Source organism: Lontra canadensis, unplaced genomic scaffold (genome assembly GCF_010015895.1).
Source record: "Lontra canadensis isolate GAN:19392208 unplaced genomic scaffold, GSC_riverotter_1.0 scaffold9, whole genome shotgun sequence".
Lineage (NCBI taxonomy): Eukaryota > Metazoa > Chordata > Mammalia > Carnivora > Mustelidae > Lontra > Lontra canadensis.
The window spans coordinates 768,285-793,707 of NW_022631003.1; the positions used below are offsets into that span (position 1 = coordinate 768,285).

General features: G+C 41.2%; 2 protein-coding genes across 2 annotated transcripts in view; one reads left to right on the forward strand and one right to left on the reverse strand.

Moving 5' to 3' along the window:
• Positions 1–23,604, reverse strand: part of TMTC2 (transmembrane O-mannosyltransferase targeting cadherins 2) — a 422,846-nt gene extending 399,242 nt beyond the window's left edge. Inside the window, exon 1 of the mRNA XM_032854661.1 lies at positions 22,928–23,604. Within this exon, the coding sequence (XP_032710552.1) occupies positions 22,928–23,010 (83 nt within the window). The 5' untranslated portion in view covers positions 23,011–23,604. The remainder of the gene's footprint in view (positions 1–22,927) is intronic.
• Positions 23,419–25,222, forward strand: LOC116866365. Its single transcript, XM_032855371.1, has 3 exons — positions 23,419–23,484; positions 23,600–24,184; positions 24,522–25,222. The coding sequence occupies exons 1-3, from the start codon at positions 23,419–23,421 to the stop codon at positions 25,017–25,019; spliced, it is 1,149 nt and encodes a 382-aa protein (XP_032711262.1). The 3' UTR covers positions 25,020–25,222.
• Positions 25,223–25,423: the final 201 nt, after the last annotated feature.

The following is a 25,423-nucleotide window of genomic DNA, read 5'->3' on the forward strand; positions in this document are numbered from 1 at the left end:
ATACAATACACTAATTGTAAAGCAGTTAAGACCCCGTTCCTGCTTGCTTGTAACTCTACTCCAGTTTCTACGCCAATGGAGCCTCCAAGTCAACGTGTCCAAAACTAAACTCTTTATCCCTCTCTTCAAGACTGCTTTCTCCTATGTGCCTTCACACAGGAAATACTCTGAGATCCAGTCATCAGAAAGTTAACAAATTCTTAAACTCTTTCACATTCATTGTCCCATCCAATCAGCGTGTTCTAGAGTCCTCTACTCCCTTGAATTTGCTTCCTTCTCCGTATTCCCTCAGCTTTAGTTACAAGTCTCAGTTCTTCCACTTACTTTGTCAAAAGCTTTTGTTCTCTCTGCCTTCAACTGGCTCTTCCTCTAGTCTATCCATCCTACTTCTGTCAGAAGATTCTCTCTGAAAATCCTCGCTTGCTCATTTCTCTCCTTTAAGAGCACCCCCTGCCTTTCAGTGCAGCTCCTTAGCTTGTCAGGGCCCAAAGCAAACTGCTTTCTGCCTGCTTCTGTATTTCCATCTCCCACTGGTCTCCAGAATCCACCCTTGGGACCAGTCATTCTGAACAACCTGTGGTTTTCTGAATGTGTAAGCCAGCTTTTGGGCTTCAAGCAAGCTAGTTAATCCAGAGCATCTCCAAGATCGCCATTTGCCTTTCTCAAATGGAAGCTCAAGTATCTCTCTGTTTGTCAGGGTGTCTGGACTATCTAGCAGAATTTGGAAGTTCCTGTTCTGTGCAGAGCTAAAAGAGATAATATACAAAAAGAAGCTCTCAGAGTATCATCAGCTCTGTGAGACTCAATCAGATGTCCCCTTTTGAGCCCATGTTCAGCATCACTTGAACCTGGTGAAGGGCGGGGTAAGGAAAGGATGGAGGAGCGGGGAAAGTGAGTGGGGGAAGGAGGAGAAGGGGTAAGAGGAAATGGACAGAAGAAGGAGTGGCAGGAATAAAAGGATAGGAAAGGAAGAGGGAAGAAGATGAAGATAAAGATAAAGGGCATTCTCTGAAGACAAAGCATGAAAAATAAAGAGGAAGAAAGGATAGGACCTACTTCTTGGAGGAAAGCCTTTTTTGGGGGCATGAGCCTTTAATAAAAAATGTGAACCTTTTTTTTTACTCCTACCTATGATGATTATCCTACAATATTTCTCTCTATTCTCCTGTTTCTGAACCACTACCACTCACAGTGATTCTAGCTCTAATGTGAAGGAAAAATTTACACACTTCCATCTGCTGGAGACAACATTTCATTTCCTTTCTAAAGCATTCTCCACATTTACTGTCAATCAACCAAGAGTTACTTTTCAGGTTTTCCATCTGTTTTCATTTTTTTTTCTTTTCTTTCATCAGAATCCATGGAAAACTAGATATATTTCAATATGCCATAAATATCAAAGATATTTGGGCAAAAGAATCAGAGTTAAGAGAGGTATTAGAGATTATCTAAATCAGCAGTTTCCAACATTTTCTCCATAGACCCCTTTAAATATATCTACTGCACTCAACCCAAGGCCTGGCTTTCCAATAGTTTTTATACCAACCTTGGTTTTTTCACAATGCACTTCCCCACTTTACTGATCAAAGCTAGTAACCCTATCTTATGACTACAAGTAACCATATCTTATGACTACTATCCAGAGCTACCCCTAAATTTGTAAGATTATTGGGTCAAAATCCAAGACAAAACAAAGAAAATTTCAACAGTTTGTCAGGTTATATGAACATGTATTGGCTAACTCTACGTTCTGGGTTTTAACAGAAGTCAATGATAGACTCTCATTATGAACTTCCATGTCCCTTCCTAGGCTTCAAGCAACTTACCCCAAACGAATTCTTCCAGTTTAGAGAGGGGAAAGTTCAATAAATAGCATACATCTATACCCCTGATTATCCTTATTTTCTGCCTCATTTCTTCCCAACATCCTAATAAATGCCCTCTTATCCTACCAGGGGTTCTCATCCTGCGATGCACAGAGAGAATTTAAGAAGCCCATGAACTTGGATGGGAAAAAAAAAATACTTCTTAGTTTTCTCTAGTCCTAAATAAATTAGCATTGCCTTTAATTATGAATGACAGCACACCGTGGCAGTGACTTTACCACCAGCAGGATTCACAGTCACTTCTCTATCATAGTACGGTTATTGCAAATTTCTCAAAAAAATCATTTATACTCATCACTATTTTGATAATATGGTAGCTAATGGATGTGCCACTTGATTTGTTATTAAATAGACTAATACAGAAGAATATATATTACTATAATGAAGTGGGGTTTTAGTATTTTGATAAGAGTATCTCAATGATGGGGCTTCTATGTGTTTCGCTTTATGCATTTAAGACAATTCTGGGGGAAGATCTCCACAGGTTTCACCAGATGGCCAAAGGGAGCCACAGCCCAAAGAAAGCTGCATTAAAAGCACAATTCACTCAGATTCACCTCTCTGCTGCAGGAACAAGATGGGGTAGTACAAAGTAAATGTGCAAACTCAAACAATTCATGTGGAAAAAACAGGATTCAGACTCAGATCTCCTGAATGCTCATCTATTCCAATGCTTTAATAGACGGGGGTCAGGAGCCTGAGCTCCAGAGACAGGTATGTGTGGGTTCAAATCTGATTCATCATCGCTGAATGACTCAATAGCCTTAAGGCAAGTTACTTAACCTCACATTTCCTTATTCATAATAAATGCTTTATTGGGTTAAGAGGATTAACTAAAAAATACTTAAAGAACTTACGTATTTTGCACATAATTATTAAAAAGATATAACAACTACATCATGGTTCATTATTTTTGTGGGGTTTTTCATGATACTATTTGTATTTTCATGTAGTTGTATACTTTTTCATGTAGTTGTATACTTTTCTCTGCTACCAGTAGGATGCCATTCTCCACACAACTCTCTAAATCGGAGCCTACTTTTTTCTCAAATGCACCCGTGGCCCAGGAAGATCTGAGACTAGAAGCCAGAGCACCCTCTCCCTGCTCTCATTTCTACCTTCACAGTATCCCGCTAGAGACTTCACTAATAGGTCTACCTTGGCACCTCACCACATTCAGTCACACTACCTCCCCCTGCCCTCATTTTTAGTCACTCTACCTCCCCCTGCCCTCATTTTCTGCTAAGCCAAGGATCCTAAGCAGCTTACTTTTTTTTTTTTCAGTCCACCATTATCCACGCTGAGGACACAAGGAGAACTCTGCAGCCCCAGTTTTGAAGTTCCACCATCCTAATGACCTGACATGGCCTCCATGAATCCTGTTCCATTCTCTCAAAGGTAATCAGATTCCTCCAACAGGCCTCCACTGCATACACTCATACCTCAGCGACAAGTTCACTGGTGTAGGAAACCAAAATATGTGATGACTGACCAGCAGGGTTTTGAGATCGCTGAGACTAGAGAACATATGATTCACCTCTTGCATGCCATTCCACTCACACAGCGCCTGACAGACTGGACGCAAACAATGCATATGAAGCTGAATTGGATTTCATGCTCATAACAACCCTATGAGATCAGGAATTACTGTCCTCTTCAGAGATGAGCAAACCCAGGTTCAGACGAGTCTCTGGCCTGTTGTAACAGTTGTTGCCAGAGTGAAAAACTCTGTGAATATACCCAACAGCGCTCATGAGTCCATGATCCATCCTACTTGACTCTCTTCAAAAAGAAACATGTCATGCCTATTTCCTCAATTTCTTATTCCCCTGGAGAATTAAAATATAATACCATCTAAATGTTTCCCTTTTTAAATTCATTACTCAATTTGTCACATTCATAGTGATCCTAATTTATTCAGGTCTAGATTGAGGCACACAACAGGGGAGCTGGAAATGACCTCAAATGGAAATCCCGAACTGCCTAGAAGTGAAAGAAGCATCCTCACAGAAGCAAGGACCCAAGCCTAAGCCTGCTTACAGCAATGACCCTGGACTAAGCGAAAGAGAGAAAGGAGGAGACCCGATCTAAGAGGAACAACTAAAAGGGAGACTGTGATGGACTTCAAAAGTCTGAGGGAGAAAACAGGGCATCCACATTGGAAGCCATGTCTTCCTAGAGGATAGTTCAAAGTGATCAACGTGATTAGAGCAGAGCCAATGAGATGCCTAGATTCAGACCCGAGCCCCTGCTGGAGGGGAACTGTGTCTCAACTGATCACGTAGCACCAAGCAAAACCTTTCAACCTGAAATGAGATTTGGAAGGGAAACTTCAATATAAACACTGATTTTATGGATATGATTTCAACAGGACACATTTCCCTATTACACCCATAAGTATTTCACTGATATCAAAATACCTCCAAGCCTTACATAATGTAAGTGCCTGGACACGTTCACATATCACCATATCTTTGGCTCCCAGCAATGTCAGCAATGCACCACTTGCATATTGAAAGAACTACAGAATTACAACAGGCCCAGAAGTACTGCCAACAAATTTACTGCCTCTGTGTTATTTGTAAATTGATTGTTTCTTCTCTGGCTTATGGCAAGTGGAGAACTGCATATAAATGCGTATAGATTACATACTACTCATAAAATTCAACATCAGGATTGAACTTTCCCCAAACTCAAATATTATGATACCCTTTAAACAAGTATTATAATATACGTTTGACTTAATGTGTCTCTCCGAGATTATTTTTTTAATTGATTACACTATCTTCATGTCAAAACCTTTCTACCTAAATGTCTGCTTTTACAGAAAATGTTTACTACCTGGCTTATGAACTAAGAATCTTGAATAGGCTCTTATTGAAAAATTAAAACAAGAAAAAAATGAGTTTTTGGTATTGTTTTTAAGTAGAACAGGTAGCAATTTGCTAAAATGTATTTCAGTTATTTATCGGGTCTTAGAGTCTCACATCATATGCATATATAGTTTTTTTTTCCAAATTCACTATTGCAAATAATACCAAAGGCAGCATTGTCCACTTAATAAGGATGAATCTACATATTATTTTTTTTAAATATATTTATTTATTTGACAGCAAGAGGGATTACAATTAGGAAGAGAGGCAGACAGAGAGAGGGGGAAAGCAGGCTCCCCGCTGGGCAGGAAGCCCGATATGGGGCTCGATCCCAGGACCCTGAGATCATGACCTGAGCTGAAGGCAGAGGCTTAACCCACTGAGCCACCCAGGTGCCCTTACATATTATTTTAAATCCACAAACCAACCTTTGAGCCACAAATTTTGAAAAGCCAGGGGCCTCGTAAGTTAACAACATTCCAGAAAAGCATAAGAATCAGCTCCAATCCTACAGTAGGCAATCCTGACCCCCATTTTTCAACCTGAGGACAACCATATCCAAACTGCAACCACCCAACAAATGGGGACTCTCAAACAGTGCAGAAGATGGCCATCCAGTTCAAAGTAAAAAACAAAAACAAAACAAAATGACGACACCAAAAAGCAGAAAACAAACAAACAAACAAACAAACAAACCCGGCCTTTTTCTTTGCAAAAAGAAAACCAAAAAACCAAGCTATCAGGGTGGTGCATTATTGAACACATTTTTTTATCAAGGGTGTCTCCTGGGGAGCCCAAAGAACAAAAAAGCATCAAGATGAGGCTGTCGACAACCAAGCAAAGACACAGAGTCACTTTGCAGGTGTCAAAACCTCAATCACAGAAAATCAGGACCACTGGGCAGAGCACATGAGAAAATGGATACCAGACGAACCAAACAGCTGCTCAGCCGCTGAGCTAGAGCAAGGCAGATACCCATCGGGAGGTCAGCAAAACACTTGGAGAACACATCCAAGCAGAGCCTGAAACAATGTAACAAAGCAGCAGACAGCTGGCCAACAACTGCTTGGAAACACAGGCTTGGGGCACTGGAGACAGGCGGGGGGGAGGGGGGCAGGTCTCCAAACAGATAGACAAGCATCCCAGAGGCCTCCACTCTGGGAGGAAGCACAGGCACTTGCTGCAGACCCAACAGAACTGCCGGGTCCATAGGGCAGGGGCAGACAGCACCAGCACACAAAGACCCACGGTTGCAAAAATGTCACCACTCACCAGCACACCCAGGATCAGGGCACTAGTTAAGACAAAAGCCTGGCACCATTGTGGAGATGTGGAGATGTCCATGCCATGGTTGGATAGAACTCACCTACAGGGCTTACTCTAGTGTCATCTGAGGGAAAGTTAGTCCAATCGTACGTTGGTAAGTTTGACCTCGAGCTGTAGCTCTAACAGTTGTATCTTACACCTGTGTCTCCCACATAATGTCAGGGAACCCCGGAGAGCGCCCAGATGTGCTCTCGGAGATCGGTAAGATTGCTAGACAAATTTTAAATGTGTGTGTCTCTATTTAGATTGGGGGTGGTAAACTCTTAAAGGTAAGGGCCAGATAGGAAGTATTTTAGTCTTTGTAAGCCCCAAGGTCCCTGTCACAACTTCTCAATTCTGCCACGTATAAAGAGAAAGCAGCAGTAGATAATACAGACAGGCATGGGTACAGCTGTTTAAAAACCAAACTACAGGGTGGATTTGGCCCATAGGCCTTAGTACCCGTTCCTGGTTTAGATGATAATCCAAAATCCACACACATAAAGCTACACAAATGTTCTACCTTGAATGAGTGACCACCTTATAACTGTGCAAGGCCACAGGGCTTCTGAGATTGCACTTATCATCCAGCTGGCACCCAATAGTGCTACTCAAATATTCGAGGGTAGTAAGGACAGAATTGAAGTGGACATCTCAGGTTCCATGGTCTGTGGTCTCCCCATTCCCAGAATACTTTGCCCTTTCTTGTAACAGAGCCCCTTTTCCTATGGTGAACCTATTGGTGTGACAAGGGAACACCTGCCTTCTCTCTACTCCTATGTCAGACCATAGATTCGGGCACGTGCCCTGACCTGGCCAAAGTACTGCCATGGCTAGCAGCTGTGTTCCATGCATGAGCTGGAACCTGAGTCAGGCTAATCCAGGTCCTTCCTGGAGCATTCCTGGGAGAACAAAGGAAGAGAATTTAGGTTGCCATTGGCCATGGTAACCATGATGGCCAGACCAAGAGATGAAAAAAATGAAGTCTTCACAACCTCAACAAGTCTCTTGAGTTCGGACAAGCAGAAGAATCTACTCTCCCCGAATTGGCCCTTTGACACTTATAACCAAGAGTCCTCATTATCGAAAGACATAGTATGCCAGCAAAAATAAAAGCCCAGTGATATGTTAGCAACAACTCAAAACTCAATACAGGCAGGCAAACTCTGAAACCTCCACACATGGAACATGCAGTGAGCAGAGATGTTCTGGTATCTCATGTCTCTTCTTACTCACGTTAGAAAGTAGACACATTCCGCCACCTCCCTTCGCCCCCAAGCTGATCTACTGGGATTTCCTTTTCTTCCCACTTGCACAAGACAGAAATCCTCTCAACCTGCCTCCACATTCAGCTACTCACCCCAAGCAAGACCGATTTTTCTTCACCTTTCCTTTTCTAATCTACTCACATTTCTTTTTCACCTCTGTCCTTAACTTATAAGTAACCCTCATCATCACTGTGAGGGCAAATCCTCTGATATAACCCTGTATCACCTATATAAACCTACAGATCCTGCATGATCCAAAAATGGACACTCTTCAGGTTCTCTCTGCTTTGGATTTCACCTACTTTAGACAATTCTCGAAATATTATCCTGGAACACAAGGCCCATGGTGATCGAGCCCCTGGCCACTTCACCCACTCATCTTTCCTTTCTCCCTCCCCTATCCTCTCCTCTGGCTTTATGGCCTGCTCTTTAGATACTATGCCTTTCCCTTCCTGTACAATTTTTTCCCAAATTGCCCTCCCTCTCTCTCTTCTTTATCAAGCGAATTTGACTTTTTCTTCAGCAGTCAGTTCTCACAAGTGCCTCCCCACCAGCCTGGGTGAAGTGCCCCCACTCTTGTACTCCCTTAGAAGCATAAGCATGTCTCTATTTTAGAGACACTATCTAATTACTTGGTCTCTCCACCAAACTCTAAGCAACTTGAGATGATGGACAACATCTTCTCCTCAGTCAGTGCCCCCATGATCTACCAGGTTCCTGACACAGCTAAGCATTTACAAACACTCACTGAAGGAATACAGTGGTGACATGAGCTGAGATGCCTTCTTGGGAGACAGTGCATTTCTACATAAGAATGATTTAACACTTTAAAATCAAAGGCCAATGTCTATTTGAGCTGATTTCCTGAATTTAAAATAAATCGCATTCAAATCTCTCTCCCAAACGTTGAATAGAATTATCATAACTTTACACTATAATTTGCAGAAATCAGACTACTTAAATGGTAAACATACCCTTACGGTTCCTCTCTTTCCATCACTTCTAGTAACAAGAACCAGTTCTGGCATCTGAGATAAGTGCCCAGAATATACAACAAAACAATTTACAATGGGATTATTAAATATCATTAAGTCTTTATGTTGACATGGTAGAAAGACAATTATCTCCTTATCATTCTTGTTGCTTTCTTAATTTTCACTCATCTTCCTTTTCTGCTATCAAGGCTGATACAGAACAGAAGTTAGTTTGTGAAGAATGCCAATGAGAGCAACCGATGTGATTTTCTTGGGGGGAGAGGGAAATCCTTAAAATACAAATAATTTTCCAAAAAAATACAATTAATTTTCTTTAAGTGAACCAAAACCAATAATATTTTACAAAAGAAATCATTCATTAGCTTACATTTGCTCAGGATTTTGAGAGAGAATACTATTCTAGTTTTCAGTAAAAGTATAGCTGTAATGTTACTTTGGCCTATTTCTACCAATTTCAGTCTGTTTCGGTAAACTCTTTCTGAACACACAAATAGCTTGCAGACATACACAAAAGATTTTCTTCAAATGCAGTAGGTAAGCTGCATGCAAAGCATTTACTCTATTTTTATATAGACTTCCAAAGACGCTAAAGAAAAAACATTCAGACTAAGTTCTGGTTTGTGTTTAAGTTCATCTTCAAGTTTAGAATAAATAATGTTTCTTGTTAAAACTTATGATTTACAAGAAATCTTTGAACTTCATTTTCAACCAGTTTTCATAAACAATGATAACACAAAAAGAAAAAAAAGGAATGAAAATTTAAACTTAAGATTATGCTTTGTATTAAAAACAACTTTAATTTTGAATATCATCCATGGTCCACCTTAAATCCACAAGGTTTGTGGCATATAAATAAACTGTCTAATTTAAACATTAAATTTACCCAATTCTTTCAGGCTTCAGTTTGAAAAATAAACCCAACTCTCTCTCCCAAATAACAAATTCTCAGAATTCAAATTCTAAGTGCACAAAAGGTGAGTTATTTACTATAATGACAGCTTTTTAAAAACATAAATAAGCTGGTATTTTATAATATACACCAAAAATCCAGCATGTAACCAAAATAAATCACAGATTAAAAACACAACTGAGTTATTTCCACGAATAGTTAAATTCGAAGGAGCCCATTCCTAACAACTTGTCTTGATTCCACCTTGAAAAGCTGACAGTCATGTGCTGCCTGAGTTCCAATTCACAAAGACACCAATCAAAACTGCCCATCTTCCAATGCTGCGCCTTGTTTTACCCCACAATTTCATCTAAACATCCCCATAATGTTTCCCCTCTATATCATAAAGGAAAGCACCATATCAAAACCAAGAAAGGGCAAAACCCTCTTCAAGTCAACTTCTGTCAAATCCACCAAAATTCAATTATAGGAATATCCTACTTCACAATATGATAATATATTAGCCTCCCTTCATATTAGATATCCACACCTTCCCATCCAACCCTCACCCTGGAGAAATCCAAATGCTAGTCTTTTGTTAAGTCCTAAAAATGCAGCTGAGGCATGTTTAATAGGTCTTGAATTATTGGTTTCTTGTACTAATTTTAAATTACTTCCAGAGTTGAGGGCTATCCTGCAAAAACCATTTGTTATTTTCCTTTAATAAATTAAAACAGCATGATTGATTCTTTTTAACCCATCAGTAACAGAATCTGGTTTATCAAGATACTGCGTAAATTTTCACCTGAACATTCTAAAAATGTTCTAAGGAACAGATGTGCACTAGAGAAAACTAGGCTGTTATCCAACAAGAACCAAAAGTGTTCTCCTTTTTAGGAGCTTGCCACTCGCTGTTAGGATTTAGTTATCAATAGGAATGGGGTAAACATGCCAACTGAGAATAAGGTAACACATAAGACATAAAATGATGATTATGGCTGAGGTAGAAACATCTCTGGTTGATACGGCCTGTTGTATTCATGTCCCTCATTTTCCACTATACATAGGACAATAGGGCGAATATTTTACTTAGCGTATTATTAATTACCCAAAATGGCCAATTTCAAATATATTTTTTAGGCAAATGAACACAAATCCATAACCCTAGAATTGTGGCCAGTTTTAAGCTGGAAGGGACCCTGGGGAATCATTAAAGCCATACCTTGACGTTAAAGAGAAAGCTGTTATCAATACCATAAACCTGGGGCACCTGGGTGGCTCAGTGGGTTAAAGCCTCTGCCTTCGGCTCGGGCCATGATTCCAGGGTCCTGGGATCGAGCCCCACAACGGGCTCTCTGCTCAGCGGGGAGCCTGCTTCCCCCTCTCTCTCTGCCTACCTGTGATCTCTGTCTGTCAAATAAGTAAAATATTTTAAAAAATGAAATAAAATAAAACTCATAGTTAATTCAATATAGTTGACTGAAACCTTTCAGTTATCTTACATCTATCTGAAATGCTAAGTGAAAGATTATTACAATAAGTTTAAAGGTTCAATATTTGCTTTTAAGAGAAATCCCCTAATGCTCAGCCCTATTTGCAGATGTTATTCGATAGTGATTTTTCCACTATCAGCAATAGAGTTAATGAATAAGTTCTCGATTAAGAGAATTATTTATTAAGTATCCAGGCAACACCAGACACTGCGCCAGGCACTTTAGATAACTTACTTCATTAAATTCTTCTGACAACTCTGTCAAGTAGGTATTGCTACCCTCCTTCTGTAGAACAGGGAGCCGAGGCTGAACAAGTTTAGGTAACAATCAAAATTACACAACTAACAAGTAATAGTTCTGGGGTTAGATTATCTGACTCCAGACTTCTCCAGGTCTTTTTCCTTTTGCCACCCTGTTGCTTGGAAAGAGCTAAACGAAAGAAATGGTTTCTAGTTAGTTACAAAACTATGTCAGCAGGTTTAAATAGTAGATGCTGCTATCCAGCACATGTACTGAATGCCCTTACTGCAAAGTCTCAATACATCCTGATTAACGCAAATACGTCCACGCAGGAAAACTTTGGCTTATCTGACATACAGCTTCCCTAATCACCAGCCTGCCAGAACGCCTCTGAATCTGAACATATTCCCGAAAGAAAAAGGGCTGTCATTGAGGAGGGAGACCATGAGTACCCAGTAATAATACATCCTGCCAAGCAGAACCAAAGTACCAAAGATTATTTACACCCGATGCACTGTAATCGGTCCTTTTGCTCCGCAGAAGGAAAGAAGCGTTCAGATTGGCCCGAATGTCTATTCAAAATAACCCTCTATGCACAGAGGCCAGAAACATAGGGAAAGCAACAGAAAAGAAATACAGGAGAGCAAAAACTATTTCTGCGGTGAGACTAGGGACCGCTCACCGAAAGGGAGGAGAGAGATGAGAAGCAGAGCTGGGGCATAGAGGTGGCAACAAAAGCTGGGACGGCAGGATCTCAACCACTAACTTCAAGTGGAAAAGTTAGCAACGACATAGACTGGGACACAGCTCTGTTCTCAGATGCTCATGTGCAGCGATACTGGGGTCATTCAACTTCAGGTCTAAGACCATCCACATCGAAGGGTATAACAGTGTAGCTTTTTAAAACACACAGAGAACATTCACCATACTATTTCATTTCATGCTCACTCTGTGGTCACCTATTGTTATTTCCACGTCCTGATCCATTATAAGACAGTTTCAGAGCTCGATACCATGTAATAGCAAGGCTGAAATCCCAGTCTTTGATCCTGGCCCAATCTCCCTTCACGACACTGCCTCTAGTGCATAGCATAGTATTTTAAGAAGAAAGAGATAATCATTACCTATATGACGAATTCTTTAAAAAGATGTCTATTAGTAAGAAGTTAAAACTTCAGATAGATAGGGCAGCCACCTACCCAGAAAGCCCCCAAAAGTGCCCAAAGGCTAAGGCAAAAGGTACCAGGTTAAAAAAAAAAAAAAAAAAAAGACAAGCGTCCAAGCATTTCTAATCCTATGTGCTCTCCCATGACAGTGTTGCCCAGTGCCTGAATATCACTAAGAAATCATTATTTTCCCTACTCCCAGCTGCCTCAACATCTATTTCTTGCTGCCTGCCTAAAGTCTGTAAAGTCTTCACGCAATGTAAGCCAAGTTTCCTTACAAGGGATTGTTTGACAGAAGTACAAGCCAATAAAGGCACTGACTAGACTCAATGTAGGCATCAGTATTCGTCACGTCCAAAGCCTAAGAATACTGCGTATCAGTTTATTTGTCAAAATCAGAATCCAACATCTGTCTCCCTAGTCGTGTCACAAGGAAGACAATATTGTAATACAAGATGGTGACAGATATTTCAATAGAGATCATCTCTAGAATTTCAACAGGCTCTCTACCTTTTCAAAATCTACACAACCCCTCAAATCCATCGGATCAATTTAAAGATGTCGTGACTGAACAAATGTGAAAACAAAACATAAAGATTAACTAAGATGGCCAAGCTCACACACAAAGAACAGGCACCTTATCCTCAATCTTATTCCACCCGGGAACTAGGCAATCTTTCCAAAGTTCTGTGAAACAGACCGAGCTGATGTAATACACTTAAAAGGAATAGAGTCTTATTACTCAAGGGGTTCATGTACCCCCATCAGCTGGAGCACCTGCAAAAGAAGAAATGTACCGTGAGCCTCACTCCAGGCAGAGCTTGCATTTTTTTTTTTAATTTATCCATTTTTCTTTTCTTTTCTTGAAGTTTTTATTTTAGTTCTGGTTAGTTAACATACAGTGTTATATTAGTTTCAGGTATACAATATAGTGATTCAGCACTTCCATCGTCACAAGTGCCTTCCTTAACCCCCATTACCTATTTCACCCATCCCCCACCTGAACCCCCAAGTCCCTTACCCCAGACCCCCCATCCTCCCAGTCACCATGAGTTTGTTCTCCATAGTTAAAAGTCTATTTCATGATTTGTCTCAGAACCTACATTTTCACTCCCCAGGTGATCTGGTGGTACAAGGAAGTTTGGGAAGCACTGATCTAGAAATATATACATGTATCTAGATGGGAAAAGATCCAACAAGAGGCCCAGCCCAAAAATGTTGCTTTAGGAGAATCCGAGTGATCCATCTGACTCCAAAAAACTGGAGATTTAAACTGTATTTTAAAGGAGTTTCTAGGGGGTGTCTGGGTGGCTCAGTGGGTTGGGCCTCTGCCTTCGGCTCGGGTCGTGGTCTTGGGGTCCTGGGATCTGGCCTGTGTCTGGCTCTCTGCTTAGTGGGGAGCCGGCTTCCCCCTCTCTCTCTGCCTGCCTCTCTGCCTACTTGTGATCTCTGTCTGTCAAATGAATAAATAAAATCTTTAAAAAAAAAAATGGTTATAAAAGAGTTTCTAGGGGCGCCTGGGTGGCTCGGTGGGTTGGGCCTCTGCCTTCGGCTCGGGTCGTGATCCCCGGGTCCTGGGAATGGGCCCTGTGTTGGGCTCTCTGCTCTGTGGGGAGCCTGCTTCCTCCTCTTTCTCTTTCTGCCTCTGCTTACTTGTGATCTCTGTCAGATGAATAAATGAAATCCTTTAAAAAAATAAAAATAAAAATAAATAAAAGACTTTCTAAAAGGCAATCATCCATATTGAAGGATGAAGGCAGGGAGCAAGTTATAAAGTTATGAGAGCAGCAGGTCTAAAACCCCCTTGCCTGTCACGGGCATCCTCAGTCTTGTCAGGCATGAATTCAAAAGTAGCTACTCAATACTCTGTCACAGAAATGGTTTACACTTTTTATGCTGATGACATACAAGAAGTTCAAAGCAGTGAAATTTCATTTTCTATTCAACATGGAACAAATGCCAAAAACACCACTGTTTTTAAAAGAAAAAAATACAAAGACTCTCTTAAACACAGAGATGGAGGAAGGAAACCTAGAGATCATTTCTAATGGGATATTTTAAATAAAAGACTAGATATTTGTAGCAAAGTATAGTTAGTAATTTCAGGCTACACACTGGTGTCTTTCATAGATTCTAAATCTCAAATTCACATTTTCTTTGCTTAAATCAGTACATAACCCTGTAGGAGTGCGTGACAGTATAAAACCTTCCTTCTTTAATATAAATTTGGTGACATAATTCAGCACCATTTTTTTTTCAATAGACTAACCTTCCTGTTTTAAATGAGATTTACCAAATGAATTCAGGTATACCAGTTTTTCACATCAGCTATAAATAATTGCCTCCCTCTGAAGGACCTCTTTCTGCAAATAAAAATGTCTTTTTGCCTGATTAAACTTCTTCATCATCTGAAAACTTTTCTTCTGCAAATTTGTGGTTGGAAAATTTGTCATTAGAAGCTTGCTTTGTCAAAATGAGCTCTTTTCAATGGCTTTGAGAGCCCAGTCCTATAGTTAATTATTTGGAGGAGGAGGGGAATGTCCTATTCTAAAGGAAGTACACTTGACAAAATATTTGGACCCAACCATCCTACCTACAGACTTAAGACACCTTTTACAATTCAAGGCAGCAGGCTCAGTATTTACAATACCTTTAAAAAACCTGAAGACAGAAAGGTAGAAATAGCCAAAAGACAGTTTATAAAACAATGAGAAAGGTCCCCATATGAAAACATTTCAGCTGCCCACCCTAACCTCAACAACCACTTCTCCCAAATGGCTTTGGGATGACCACACGTCTTCTCCAAACTAAGAACAGTGGTCAAGTCTACCAATGTAGTCTTCATAGCCACCACCCAAGTCACCTCCCGTTGAAGAAATGGTTTGTAGGGATATTACTTCAACACGCACTGACATTATAAAGAATTAAACTACTGATTTGCCTTATTAATCCAAGAGATGCCATTAACACAAAAGAAAGCAGGATAGGCCTGCCTTCATGGTGGAACAAATTGGAAATTCACAAAAACAAAACGTTTACTTTTCCCATAGTGTTTTCACTTACCTGCCTCTCTCATAGACTAATTTTATAATCTAGGGTTTAAAACAGAAATTCAATAATAATATGCTTTATAACAATGTCCTAAACATAGGAATCTAACCCAGCTAAGAGATGAAAGCCAAGACAAACAAACAAGGCTGTGGTCTGCATCCTTTCAGTCTCTTAATAGAATACTTATAAGCAATTCAAAAAAGAAAACAAAATTTCATAAGACACAGCTGTAAAAAATTTCACTGAAATTACTCATCTTTCATTTAAAAAAAAAAAAAACTTGTTTTATAAAAACCAAACTTGTGAACTGCATTTAAAATTAATACCCAAGGAATTCCAAGAATGCAGGCTTATATGGATTGCCATTCTTCCCACTGGATTTTTAAACAATGCTGAAACATGGCTGTTTGAAATACTTCAGTACCATCACTTAACACTGTTCAAAATGTCAAGAGCCATATTGCGCCCCAGTGGCCACTCTTCAGCAAATAACACATCCTTTGAAGTTAAAATACTCCTAAATGATGCCAAGTGAGAATTTCTAGGAGATCACAGTCAAAACTTTCCACTTCTAAAGAAATCAATAACCTGGAATCACAGTTAGGAAAAAAACACTTTCATTATCAAAACTCATGATTTTTTTCAGTTTCAAATGTCAGTAAATTCCTTTACCCTATAGCACTATTGTTTTATATGTTGTTCCCTAATGAAATCACAACCATAAGCCTGTAGTGAACTTGTTGGGTTTTTTGTTTTTGTTTTTGTTTTTTCACCCTAATGTTTTGGTGGAATAATGACACATTTATTATAACAAATGCCACAGAAATGAAGGGTAATCATTGAAGACAAAGGGGTCTGACAAAAACATTTCACTTGACCGCCACACCTAGCACACAGCTGCTATTGCAAGGGCACTGATGTATGTTTCATTTGACAAATCATGTAATTTAGTCAATCTCCCTGACTGTGACTACATGGTGTGGTGGTCATACCCTGCCTCACTCAGATATCACAAGATGCCTCGGCAAAGAAATCAAGAAACCAAAGCTTACATCAAATTATCATAAGCCAAACAGCACCTCCTTTACCGAATACGAAAGCAATCTTAAAACAGATACTATAGCACTGTCCTCAAGCAATGTGGCCTGTATATACCTTTAGTAATTTCATTTAATCCTGCAATAAAATGGAACCTAAAGGTGAAGTTAGAATGTTCAGTTCTAATCCCATTCCCACATTAATTTTTTAGACCTGAGCAAATAAAGATCTCTGCCCATTTCATCTTCAAAACAATCATTTCTAATTGTCCAAATTAACTACACATTAGGAAATGTCCTTAAAGAAAATAAATTACTCTAAAAACAGGAGAGCAACTTCTCATGTAGCAACTTGAAAACAACTCATTTCAATGTTCCTGCCTTCTTCAAAATTTTCCTCTGTGGATAGCCTTACTCAATTCTTTCCTATTTAGCTGTAAGGAAAAAAAAAAAAAAAAAAAAAAAGTCATAGTTGACCCCCAAACTGTAATCCCAAAAATTTTCTAAAAGACTGAAATGAACATTTCTACCTTTGATTCTAGGAAATCTTGAGTACAAGAGAAACTGACAAATATGATTGAAAAGTTAAACTGTCAGAGGAAAAAAAGATCAATAGAAATTTGATAGTGCTGCATCTTAATGGAATTATCTGCCTAGAAAATACAGGGGAAAAAAATCTGAGGCAAAAGTCTTCAATCCCTATGACCAGTCAAGGCAAATCTAGTTAACTCCAAGTGTTTTCCTCCAAGGAAAACAACTGATCTGGACAAATAGGAAGGACATCATTTGGGAGAGGCACCCTATGCATACGAACACAGTGCCAGTGAGCAGCAGACCAATAACAAGGCCAGTCCAAGCCACCTACCATGAATGCTCCATACGGCTGTTCTGGGAATGAAGCCAACAGAGTCCCAATCTAAGTTTTAAAATATGAGTATCAGGGGGCACCTGGGTGGCTCAGTGGGTTAAAGGCTCTGCCTTCGGCTCAGGTCATGATCCCAGGGTCCTGGGATCGAGCCCCGCATCAGGCTCTCTGCTCAGCAGGGAGCCTGCTTCCTCCTCCTCTCTCTCTCTCTGCCTGCCTCTCTGCCTACTTGTGATCTCTGTCTGTCAAATAAATAAATAAAATCTTTAAAAAAAATAATAAAATAAAATAAAATATGAATATCAGTCAAAATAAACATGGCTAACTGCAAGTGAAATTCTGCTAAAGGACAGTCTATCAGCATTTTTACAAGTCTATCATCAGACTCCCAGATTCAAATACTTTACAACACCAGCTACAGTACAGGTCGGACAAGGACAGAAAGGTAGAGATGCTTTGTTGACAAGAATGACCAGCTGGTGTTTGTATCATGCATCACATACGTGAGACGCTTACGATTAGGAGTATTCATAATTAGTGAATTATTGAATGGACTCATTTATTCCTCAGAAGTACATACAAACCAAATCTTCAAAGAAGCCATCTAGCATTGTGCACAATTACACCTGTAATTATTCAAAATATTATGCTTTTTTCATCCTATGAAAAACAGAATGCACACAGTTCCTGGTTATATGCCTCTCCCCTTTTTTTCAACCAGACTCTAAATGAGGACTGCTATTCATAGAGGAGGGGTCTTAACATTCAACAACCCATTTGTCCTTCCCATCAAGGCTGCCACACATGTCACTTTTGTGAAGCCATTAAAGTAGGTACATAAAGCTGATGTAATATTTAGCTTACAAGAGAAAAACCAAAAAATTTAAAAGGTAAATGTTGCTGTGTTAAAAGCCTATTAAGTGAAAATAATAGTGTTGAAAGGTTTGTCATTTTTCAGAGTGACGAGGGTAAACTTTGTCTTTTCCTAATATTACGAAGGGCCTGTTCCCGAGGAATGTACCCTTTGCTTATGATAAACAGCAGTAACATCATGGGCATTTTAAATAAATGCTTTTAATGTACAAAACAGCAACAGAGAGAGATTCAGAAGACAAACTGTACTCCTAACTCATGTTGGAATAATCCAAAAGGTTCTAGCTATTTCAGAATTATAGCTTCGGGGAATTCAGTGTTCCCGCAGGGGCATATTAGCCCTAAAAAACTAAACAGAGAATACCAATGTAAACTAATAATATAACCCCCCCAAAAAACTATACATAGTATTATAATATTATTATAATATTATTATAATATATACATTATACACACACAAACACACACACACACATATATAAAGACAACTAAGAGACAGATGGCTGGCAAGCCATAATTTTCCCAATGGCATTTATACATGTCCATTCAGTGCTTGTATTTGGGTCATTTGCTAGGATAAACCCCATGTGACAGGCTCACTGAAAGTAAGGCAAAGTAGTCCATACTGGCTTCACCTAATTTTAATTTACTATTAAAAGATGTACTTGTTCAAGCAGCAAATTGAACCTGTTCTGCATAGATCTGACTAAACTTTGTTAGAAAGTAAAAGATCATATTAAAATATTAAATATAATATTACATTATATTATATGTTATAATATTATAATATATTAAAATATATAAACTATAAACTGTAATCACTTGCATATTTTCCAATGTATCATAAATTTGGAAGGAAATCGGTCAAATAGCACCCTTGTACACAGAAACTTCTTCCAATAAAGACCTGAGGGGACAACCCTGGATACAAAACAAACTTCTTCCTTCTATACTTGATCTTAGAGCAATTCTTCCTAAACAGGATTTTCTAAATACCAAGCATGACTTCAGTGGTTGAACATACTAGAACTGTAAGGTAACAATCCCAGATTGGTCCACTGCAAGTCTATTAAAAAGAATTTTTTAGAGGAAAGTTAACAGAGTAATTGATCATTTCATAAGGGATTCTTATCATACCAGCTCAAAACCCAAACAGATAGTCACTTCAAAAGGTCAACTAGTAGGAATAGTTGAATATCTTTAAGAAAAAATGGTTTTTTAAAAAAAAGTTATCATGCCTCCATCCCTTCATTTTACATGCTGTTAGTCAAAATCTTTATGACTTCGAATTAACTCGTGTCTCTATAAAATCAGATTTATATTTACATCCAAGTGAATAAATTAGGAACATGCTATTAAGAGTTTGGGGTAGTTCTGATTCAAAAATAGAAATTTTGGCTGTGGAGTTGCTCCTCCAAATTTCACACAATTATTGCACGATGAGATAGCTAAGAAACCCAAAGGTCATGTTAATGATCAAGGTTAGGTTGAACAAATACAAAATGGGCAAAAAGGAAAACAATTTTCAAAGGAGCCACAAACCCACTTCCCACTTCCCAAAACTCAAATTATCTTTTTTTAAGTAATGCATGATTTTATTCACCCAAGAATAAAAATATGTATTAGCTGATTATCTTCTTACTTGTTATACATCATAAAGGGTTTGCCATCAATTAGGTGATATGTGCAAAAAGAATTCAGACTACAAAAAAAATAGATATGGCATCCTTCTGCTACTCTGAAGTAAATAGACTCCTCTTTTAGCGTCATCTCTATGCAAAACTTCTAATAGTACTTTTAAAGCGGAGATGGTGAAAATGATGCAATGTTATCCTCAATAAATATATAAGAGAGCAGAGAACTTGGGATCAGCAAGTTTTTTTTCCACTGACCTAAACACCAAATTTCGCCAGAAAATGAGATTGTCCTTCAAGATGTCACATTCATGATGACTTAGAATTTGGCAAAGACTGTTTATTTATCATTGCAACTGTACTCTAACCACAATTTAAGATTCAATACAATCATGACTAGACTGAAGGCAAAGGGATGAAGAGGGGGATGAAGCTATATATGCTTTTTCATCAGATATGATGAATTCTACTCTTCTGTTTCTTTCATCACATCCTAGCCATATTCTTAAGTTTAGCATTAAGACACTTGTAAAATATTAAGTTTTACCATAGGGAAATCGATTTTGCTACAAAAAAGTTTCAGGTTACCACTTAATCTCAACCAAGCTACATCAAACAGTGAAAGAAATTATATATGTAGTTTACAAAGTAAACTTGATCACTATATTTAAAAGAAATGATAACTTTGAGAAGTACCACAGCAATAATGTTTAAGCTGAAGCAATATAAAGCCCTCCTACAACAAATGCCAGATTCTTCAGCTAAAATGCAGAGTCTTGATTTAGTTAAGCAAGTCAAGCGTAAGAGCCATCTCCCTCCTTGTGAGCTGCTCCCAGCACTGGCCTCTCTCCTTCTAGAACTCTATTTCACAGAGTTCTTGAGGGGGCAGGGGGACTGAGCGCAGTGGAATCCACAGATGCCGTTTACACAATGTTTTAAACTTGAGTCTTTGTAGTCTGAAATGGAGCAGTGGAAGTAAACACATTATCATCATCCTACAGTTTCCACTTGACTCCCCAGCTCTCTCCCCGCTCCACATACCAGTGAGTTAGAGGAGGCAGATAAAAAGTATATCCGAAAAGCCACAATTTACAGAGCACCTTGGCACTGTGCATGCTATGCAGACATCCAGCAAGTTCCACGCTTCTACTCAAAGGCATTTCAGAATTTCTAGGATACATAAAAACTAAGTTTGATTCTGTTAAGACCGCACACTCTTAAGAGTATAGGACTGCATATGCGGTTCTGTTACTAAGAAACTTAGACTAACATACACTTCCATGTTGTGGCCAAGTGCAATTTATATTTACAGGCTCTGAACATCACAACGGTAATATAATGTCTATATGTCATATATTGAGCAAGCCCACCATCAAAGCACAACTAATTTATCCCCTCACTCACACTGTTCTCCCCAAGTTATAAAGTCCTAACACTACTGACTGATGATTAAAGAACACATAATAATTAAATCTACAGAAAAAATGTACACGCAAATTTCGTTTAGTTCAAGTCTTCATATTTTACAGAATGCTTTCTTCTGAGATATAATTTTTAAAGAACTAAACAGCAATAAAGGATAGCATACACTGGGAACGCCTGACTTACCACAGGATTCTACAATACTTACTGTACTACAGCAAGCTACTTTTTTCCCCCAAACTCTTTATTCTTAGTTTAAATGACTACTTTTCAAACTGTCCCCAACAGAACCAAGAACTACCCAGATTAATCCCTGAGCTCATTTTAGTGAAAAGTCGCCCATCTTTGGAAGGAAGAGCTGTTTCTTCCCATTCCTTTTTCTTCCCTGTCAAGAGCCTTTTTTTTCCCCATTCCCTAGAAAGAGCAGGTGCACAGTAACACAGAAGTGGAAAGAACAGAGCAGCTCACCTCACTCTTACACAAAGACCATTTATTTCTCAGACCATGTATCATAATTGCTAGATCTATACACTGCTTAAAAGTTAAGGAAAAGTTTATGTCTAACATTGGCTTCCTTATCAACCAGTCTCTGACAGACACTACATAAAATGCATTAAGAAGAGTTTGCTTTATTTCATTGCACCTATTATCAGGGGATTTCATAACAGACATGTGGGTGTAAACTTAGATTCACGGATTTCAAGCATATATCCATGAACATGCTTTTAGCCGGAGAGTGGGCACACCAGAGAATACAGAACATGGCTAATTACCACCCAGAGAAGATTCTGCCTTGACTTGCCCTCACTATCAACCACTTTGCTTAAGTTCACTCTCTGCCTTGCCTTGACCCTGGGGATCCATTCGCTTTCCATAGCCCAGAGAGGCTGCTGAAAAGCTGTCAAAGTAAATCTGTGCTCACTTTTTGGATGGTTTAATTTCAATGGAGCATGAAACACCCCAGGACGGTTAATAAGTTTAGCCAGGCGTGCTGTTCTCCCTAATATATTTTAATTATGCATCTGTTTTAATTGTAATCAGATTAAGTCACCGGAAAGGCACAAATTGGAATTTTCCCTAATGGCTATTGGAGCTTTTCATCAGTTTCTAAACACTAACAACATTTAAAAAATAGGTAGAGACACGAGCACAACTGTGACATTTTCCAGAAATCGATGCAGTTTCTTTGACAACACAGTTCAGGTCTCATTAGCCACCCAAACTAGCCCAAATGCAGAAGACAACTTCAGTCTCTAGGGGCGTCTTCTTCCCCAATTAGCACAAAAGAACCGCTAATGTCTAATGTAAAACTCCCAAACAGAAATGAAAGCCCAGGCTTTTATAAAGTGCTACTCCATCGATTGGTGAGCCAGGCGGGGGAAGCCGGAGAGCCCATCAGCAGCATTATCTGTAAGTACCGTAGACGTCCAACGGGAAAGTTGCAGCAGAGTACGATTCTCTCCTTCCACTATTTTGGTAACTTTCAAAGGTGTGGTTTTTTTTCCCCGGGAACTAAAAGTGTCCCATCAATAAAAGGAAGCGCTACAGGGAAGATCTATTAAGAGGAGGGGAGCGGCTTCCTTCCAGCCCAGACGTAAAATAGCACAATGTGCACCAACAAAGACCTAAGACTTTTTTTTTCCATTTAATATGATCATTAACAGGTCCCCAAATTGCTGCGATTTCCGATAAGAAACTTAAGCGTTCGCCAGCAGCCAATAAGCAAGAGAAAGAACCTGCTGCACACTAAGAACCCAAACTCCTTCAGACCGCCCAGCGCGCTCGCTTCCCCAGCGTTTGCTCTGGGTGTTGTTTACGCGTCTCCTAAACCTTCAGGTGCTGGACCAGTTCCTCCAAGACGCGCTTCAGCCTTAAAGCGGGAAGCTTCTGAGCCACCGCGGAGTCCCCACGCAGCCCGCCGACCCCTTACCTGTCATCATAGCAGAAATCCGCACTCAAGGTGTTGAGATACAAGGCGAGCCCCAGAGCGCTGCTCACCAACTCTGCAATCATCTCTCCACCGCCTTCCCTCCGGCTCGGCTCCCAGCGCGAGGGCAGCAGCGGCAACAAAAAACAGAAGCATCAATCCCCACCTTCCGCCGCCTTCTCCTCCCAGCTTCACTTTTTCCTAGCTCCCCACCCTCTTGTCCCTCCCTTCCTCCCTCGGGTCCTTGCAGTCCACCGCTCTCCTCCTCCTCCTCGCGCCGGTCTCCGCAGACGCTGCGTCCTCTCTGGGTGCGGGCTCACACCACGCTCCCCATGCCGGGCGCCCGCGAGCGGCTGGCGTCTTTCGGGCTTCGCGCCCCCCGGCGGATGCACAGGGCTGGTCCTTCGCGCGGCTCGCGGCCCCCACCCTAACCCATGGCAGTTTAGGGCGCCCTAGGTGAGGACTGGGACTCGGAGGAGGTGGAAGAATGCGGGATGGGGGCAGAGGGACCGGACCCAGCAGGGTTCTGGGACCAGCCGGAGGAAGAGAAAGAGGGGCGGGTAGGAGGGACAAGGCGAACCGCCTCCCCTCGCCGCCTCCCGGGCGCACGACTCCGGTGCTGCTCGGGCTGACTCCGGCCGCCACAGCAGCTGCCGCTCATTCACTCTTTATTAGCTCCCTCCCCGCCCCAGCCGCTTCTCCAGTGAAGTGAGGAGCGGTGGCTGGAGACTCCCGAAGCTCCCGCGTGGGGTTCTCGGCGCGGCCCCCCGCGCCTGCGTGGCCAGCCCTCCATCCCGGCTTTGGCCGGCCCCTTTCTCCACCCAGATCCTCCCCCCCCCGAGGCTCCTCCCACACTACCCCCTGGCTGGAGGCTCCTCCCAGCTCCCTGAGGCCCGAGGCTCCTCCTACCCACCTCCCGCCCTCCTCCTGTTTCTTTCACCTTCGATTTCACTCTGGAAAGCCCTCGGGACCCAAGGGCAACCGCTGGAAGACAGCCCAGGGGGGGTAGCTGGAGTGCGCCCTGGGAGAAGGAGCTGGAAGAGAATCGACACCACGGAGGACACGGTCGCTCGCGCCGCTGCTGCCTGGCTGCGCCTGGCACCGACTCAGCCCCAGCGCTGCGTGTGCCAAGCGCTGCCAGGCGTAAGTCCGGTCAGCTGGAGGGACTTCTGGGGACCGGGAGGGGAAGAACAGGTTTGGCGAGGGCTGCAGCCTCACTTGCCACCAACATCGACGCGACCTCGCATACACGCTCACACGGTGCGAGCCGAAAAGGGAGGGGGTATTGGAGAGCTTGAGGGGCATCTCAGGAGGAGAGATTGCAGCTCCGAGTCTACCGCCGTCCCAAATGTCAATAGAAAGATGAATTGGGGGGGGGGATGGTCCCGCAGTCAGGTTAAAAAGAAGGGACCCCAAAAGAAGAAAGAAACACATACAGACACGCCGCAGCTGCGGGGGCCTTTCGTGGTTTCAGGGGGACTTTCAGGCTGACTCTGGAAACATTAGAGAAGAGACGCCTCTGCAGCCCAGCGCAGCGCTATCCTCAAAACCTAGGACGGCGGGAAGCTAATGCCGTTTCCTTTCCGCCCGGATGCAGGACTGGATGGAAGGCGTCCAACCTGATAAATTATGGTGTAGAAGAATGGCCTGCGTAGACGAGCTCTGGGTACTAAAGTTGCGAGACCAAAGAGGACAGCGGGCTGCCTGCCACACCTCCTCCTGGCTTGGCCCCCTTCTGGCTGGGCGACGCGCGCCGTGGGACCACGATGAGCACTACTACAGCGCCCCCTGCTGCATGGCAACCACAATGCTTGGAAAACAGACCTGTAGAGGGCTGACCAACCCCGCCCCCCGCCCCTCCACCCTCCGGGGGAAACACCTAACTGCAGAGCTTTCCAGGACTCTGGCAAGAAATCGAATCTCTTGGATGTCTGGCAGTGGCCTGAAAAGTAGATACGGTGGTTTGGGGTTCAGCGAAACACAGCTCCATCTTTTCCTGATTTCACGAAAACAAATCTGTGTAGACACAGATGAAATGATGAATATTTATTATACCTATTTTGCCATGCACGACAGACACATTTTTGTTCCCTGACACAAACATACGGGAGCATACGGAAAACAGAGTTGTAGCTTTAAAGGCAGAGACTGATCTTTTACCTTTTTATTGTAACTCCATAACCTCTGCTTACTGTTGAAAAGTTTAAAAAATCCTGTTAGTTGACCCATCAAGTGCCTCGGTGTCTGTATCCCTCCACTGCATTTACATGTTAATATTGGAACCTAAAAGGAACCTACGTGTAAAAGGAACCTTCTAATAGAAGTGATTATTTTTATTTATTATTATTATTATTATTATTATTCCCTCCAACTTTCTCTTATCCTTTTAGTTGTTAACTAAAACCTAGATATATACCTCCAAAATGTAGACCCTGACATCCACACTACTCCAACGCAAGTCCAAACTGCCTTCACTTCCTGCATGGACTAATGCAGTAC